The sequence below is a fragment of the Neophocaena asiaeorientalis genome, unplaced genomic scaffold (assembly GCF_003031525.2).
Source record: "Neophocaena asiaeorientalis asiaeorientalis breed wild unplaced genomic scaffold, Neophocaena_asiaeorientalis_V1.1 scaffold100, whole genome shotgun sequence".
Lineage (NCBI taxonomy): Eukaryota > Metazoa > Chordata > Mammalia > Artiodactyla > Phocoenidae > Neophocaena > Neophocaena asiaeorientalis.
The window spans coordinates 1877633-1881985 of NW_020173955.1; the positions used below are offsets into that span (position 1 = coordinate 1877633).

Consider the following 4353-nt stretch of genomic DNA (forward strand, 5'->3'; position numbering starts at 1 on the left):
TCAGAGCGAAGAGCCTCCGAAGGCTGCAAGCGCATAATAACTGTCCAGAAAGACTAGAAGATGGTGACTTAGGAGTTCGTTAGGGGTTGAGGAGGGGAGCACACAGCTCTCCCGTATAGAACTTGTGGGCCAAGCCGAAGCACCGGTCCCCTCTTCCAAGGGGTGGGCAGGGTTTGCACATCCCCCAAGCAAGTGGCACAAAGATGAGGGCGGCAGTGCAGCAATGGGCATCTTTTGGGAGCATGAAATTTCAGGTCTGGAAAAGCCGAGGCAAAGGCGGGCAGTGCAGCAGCAGCAGCAGCAACAACTGGACGGGGACCACGGAGGGCGCAGGTAGTTGCGTTTCTTCTTCTCTTCCTCCCACTCCTGGGCTCACAAGACCTGAAACCTCCATGAGGCTTGGTCCTTATAGTCCAGACAGTCAGGCGAGTTGAAGTTGAGTTTCCAAGCGGAGGAAGCGGCGGCGGCGCCAGGCTCCTTGTAATCCAAGCAGTCGGCAGAGTTGAAGGCGAGCCCCGAGCCGCCGTAGCCCTGGTGATGGTGGTGGTGATGGTGGTGGTGGTGGCCTGAGGACTGGCTCAACGGGTGGTGCGCGTGGGGATGGTGGTGATGGTGGCTAGCCATGGAGGAGGGTGCCATAGGGCTGAGCTGGTGCGGGTGGTGGTGCGAGTGCATGGGCGCTAGATATGAGCTGCAGTCCACGCCGCCAAAGTAGGAAGAGGAGGGCGCGGGGTAGCCCTGGCCATAGCTGCCGCCCTGGCCGTAGGACATGGGATAGGAGGCTGCGGCAGAGGCGGCGCCTGCGGCTACCGAGCGCTGCATACACGATGCGTTGCTAGGCGCGGCCAAAGGCTCGGGCACCGACACGGAAGCGGGCGCTGAGCCGGGCGAGATGGAAGCCGGACTCCAGATGGACGAGGCAGCCGGCGTACTCAACGACGACGGGACTGCCACCGCCGGGTTCCCGCCCAGGCCTGCAGCCGCTGCAGCCGCCGGGTTGGCCGAAGCGCTCGATGCGGAGCTGGAGGACGAGGCGGAACTGGACACAGCGGGCGGCGTGAACTGGCCGCTGCTTTCGGAGCCCGAGCTCTCTCGCACCGGGGAGGACTTCTTCTTGGCTGGGCGGCTCTTGGTCCCGCTCCCGCTCTGCTGCTGCTGGCGGCATTTGGCGCGGCGATTCTTGAACCAGACCTGCAGCGGGCCGGGTGGGGGAGAGTATGTCAGGGGGAGAGTAGAACTTGCCACTCCCCGCCCCTTGGACCAACACCCGGCCTAGGATCCGCATCCCTCTCCTATCGACGCCTCCTCCCCTCCCTATCTCCGACCCGGCCAGACCCTGCATTCCCTGCTCCTCCACCCTCCCCCATCCTTCTGCTCAAAGACGCTCCTCTGGCAAAGGAGGGATGTGCCCCCCCCCCCCCCCCACCCCGACCCCCAGCGCAACTCTGCCGGAGGGCGGAACATTTGTGTCTGTCCAGCCAGAAGTTCAGCCATCTCTAAACTGATGCTGTTGGCTGCTTCCCAACAGACCTATGTATGTTTGGAGGCCCTGTCTTCTATGAATAGAGCTCAGTAAACTACGGAGAGGCACAGAGCAGGCCGCGGAGTGGGGGACAGTCCCCGAGTTTGAGGCCGGAGCCCCTCCGCCCCTGCAGGTCAGGTGCTGGGCAGGACGAGAATTTGGATGGGAGCAGGAGCAAGGCCAGGAGGCTGAACAGAGGCAGTACTCGGGGGACTAGGGAAGGAAGCCTGGGCAGAATTTCGTTGGACTTCTTGGCTCCAAGTGGGGAACCAAATAGGACAGTCATAAAGTTCCCAGTCCTCCTGGAAGGCCCCGGTACAAGACATGGCATTCCTGTTCTCTCGAGCCTCTGGGGGGGAAAAGGCAAGATAAAAGGCCTTTGAGGAGAGTTCTGAGTTATAATCCGAACAGTATTTTCGGGTCCCTTTCATCGCAAAAACAGAAACAGCAAAGCTGGTAGCCAGGTTTTGCGTTCGGCATCCTCTCTGGGCAAAGGAAATGTCTAATCAAACTGGCGCCACCCGTGGGGCGCACTCCCAGACAGGGCACCAGGCTCTGGCCAAGCCCCACTCTTCTATTTCCAGGATCCCCGGGATACAAGGCAAGGGCGGAGGAAGAATTCAGGACCCGGAAGGAAACTGCCAAGTCCTGGGGCGGCCAAAGAGGCAGGGGCAAGTGTCGGGCTCTCAGGGCACGTTGCCTTCGGGAGCCTCACTTGTCCTCCGGCAATCCTAAAAAGCACTTCGGATAGCAAAGGCGCCCCGGGGCCAAGGGCGGAATCCAGGGCTCTAAGCTAGCTCCTCTAACTTTGGCCCCTCTGCCAGGCCCGGCCCAGCGCTAGGGGGAGTCTAAGAGGGGCTACCCAGCCTGTAAGCCCGCCCCGACACCAGAACCCCATTCCCAGGCCCTCTCCAACCAGCCCCAGCACCCCACCCCCGACCCTGAAGTCCCGCGAACGCGCGCACCTGGACTCTGGACTCTGGCAGGTTGATCTTGAGCGCCACCTCCTCGCGCATGAAGATGTCAGGGTAGCGAGTCTTGGCGAAGAGTGCCTCGAGCACGTCCAGCTGAGAGCGCGTAAAGGTGGTGCGCTCCCGTCGCTGCTTCCGCGGGGTGGCTGAGGGGAAACGCGGGGGCGCGTCGGGTCAGTGGTGGCCACGCGGACTCGCGCTAGAGGACGCGGACCGGCCCCTGGCAGGCTCTGAACCAGGCCGTTGCAAAAGAAAGCCGAGCTCCGAGCAAAAACAACTCCCCAGGGAGGCCGAGCCTGACAGCTACAGGTGGGAGAAACTGCATGTGTGAGCGACTGGGAGCCAGTGTCTCCGGTACTCCAGGGCTGCCCCCTTCCCTGCCTCTCAGAGGTTAAGAAAGGAAGAGAAGTTATACAATCTTTCTTCCTTCACTGCCCCCTCCCAACACTCTCCCTGGCTGGAAGGTGGGGAAGGGGTGTGCAGAAACACGTCCTGGAAAACACTTTCCGAGGGAAAAAATGGGGGTGAAGGAGTGGAACCTAGAAAAGACAGCCAGGATTCTGCTCAAGTCGTCCACATCAACAGTGCAAAAGTTGGTGCAGGCCACCCGTCTAGAGGACAGTTTAATTAGGGAGGGAGAATCCCCCCTCCTCAGCTTAGCCAGTTGCTTTGCATAAGGCAAGCTCGGCCCTTCCTCTCAGAGCCTAGCAAGTGTCCATATTCCTCATTCAATGTTGGGGGGAAAGGCATAGATCCTTCCTCTCTCTCTCTCTCTCTCTCTCTCTCTCTCTCACACACACACACACACACACACACACACACACACCACCCATGAGAAATCGAATCCGTGGGTAAATGCACCCTGTGCTGGCAGTGGGAGCACAACGGGAGACAAGGTGCCCGTGTGGCCAGGCAAGGAGGGCTCACGTCTCACGTTTTCGCCGCCCCGGCCATCCTCACCGACCCGCGATTCTGCCCTGCGAGCCTGCAGCCTGTCCTGCACCGTAAGCAGACTAGGCAACCGGTTCCCTAGGCCGATCCACGACAAAGTTTGTGCTTAAACCCGGGAGGCTGGGGATCCCCAAGACTTGCAGGGGCCGGGGGCGGGGGCCGGTGCTCACCCGGATAGCCCACGGAGGGGTGTAGGAGGTCCATAGCCGGCCCGGCTAGGCCCAGCCCGTTCATGCCGTATGGGGGTTGTTTGAGGTAAGACATCATGCTAACAGCTGGGTGGAGGCGCCCCGAAGGATCCAGGGGGCCGGGGCCGGGCGCAGTGCGGGGCTCCCACTGCGCAGTCCTTCAAGCTCTGTTGCGTCTGGGGGCCCGGCCTATGGAGACACGAGACACACGCAAACCATCATTCCCAGCCATCACGGCTTCCTTGTCTTGTCCGAGGCAAGGAGTCACAGGATGGGGAGGGGACGCCGGTTATGGAACTGTACAGGGCGGTCAACTCGGCTCTATAAGGCCTTAGCCCAAAGACCACAGCTTCTTTGAAAAGTAAAATAGTTGGATCACGATCTCCTCTTTTCGGGCTTGGAATGGGCCACACACTCATAGGGCGACACTAGGAGTGAGGAGAGGTTAAAATCAGGGCCAAGCTTGGGAGGTCAGAGCCTGAACCGCAGAGTCGGCTAAGACTAGGCAAAATTCTGGTCGGGTGGGAACGGGCCTCACATCGCACAAGAAAAGATTTGCTCGGCCCCCAGGCGGCAGGAGATCCAGAGCATGAGGCGTTGTTTCAAACGTCTTTGAAAGTGGGACGCACAGGTAGACTCCGGAGAGCCCAGGTGAGGCACTGCGGAGGGCTAGCGGCACCTGAGCCTCTCCAGGACGCATTGCCCACTTGGGAGAGTGCGA

General features: G+C 60.7%; 1 protein-coding gene across 3 annotated transcripts; it reads right to left on the bottom strand.

Annotated features, from left to right (window-relative positions):
• Window positions 1-372: 372 nt before the first annotated feature.
• OTX1 (orthodenticle homeobox 1) lies at window positions 373-3711 on the bottom strand. 3 transcript variants are annotated; one of them, XM_024753038.1, is made up of 5 exons: window positions 3615-3711; window positions 2488-2639; window positions 1041-1191; window positions 866-947; window positions 373-835 (listed from the first exon to the last, which is right to left on the bottom strand). In XM_024753038.1, exons 1-5 carry the CDS (start codon window positions 3709-3711, stop codon window positions 373-375), a joined length of 945 nt encoding a protein of 314 aa, XP_024608806.1. The 3 variants fall into 3 exon arrangements, with proteins under 3 accessions (XP_024608806.1, XP_024608805.1, XP_024608804.1); XM_024753037.1 differs by having other exon boundaries at window positions 3582-3711; XM_024753036.1 differs by having other exon boundaries at window positions 373-1191.
• Window positions 3712-4353: the final 642 nt, after the last annotated feature.

Excerpts from the sequence above, each read along its gene's own strand:
- OTX1 (XM_024753036.1), bottom strand. The coding sequence starts at position 3,711 with ATGATGTCTTACCTCAAACAACCCCCATACGGCATGAACGGGCTGGGC. Across the intron at positions 2,640-3,614 it reads CCCCTCCGTGGGCTATCCGG|CCACCCCGCGGAAGCAGCGA; the intron begins GTGAGCACCGGC and ends GTTTCCCCTCAG. Across the intron at positions 1,192-2,487 it reads TGCCAGAGTCCAGAGTCCAG|GTCTGGTTCAAGAATCGCCG; the intron begins GTGCGCGCGTTC and ends GGCCCGCTGCAG.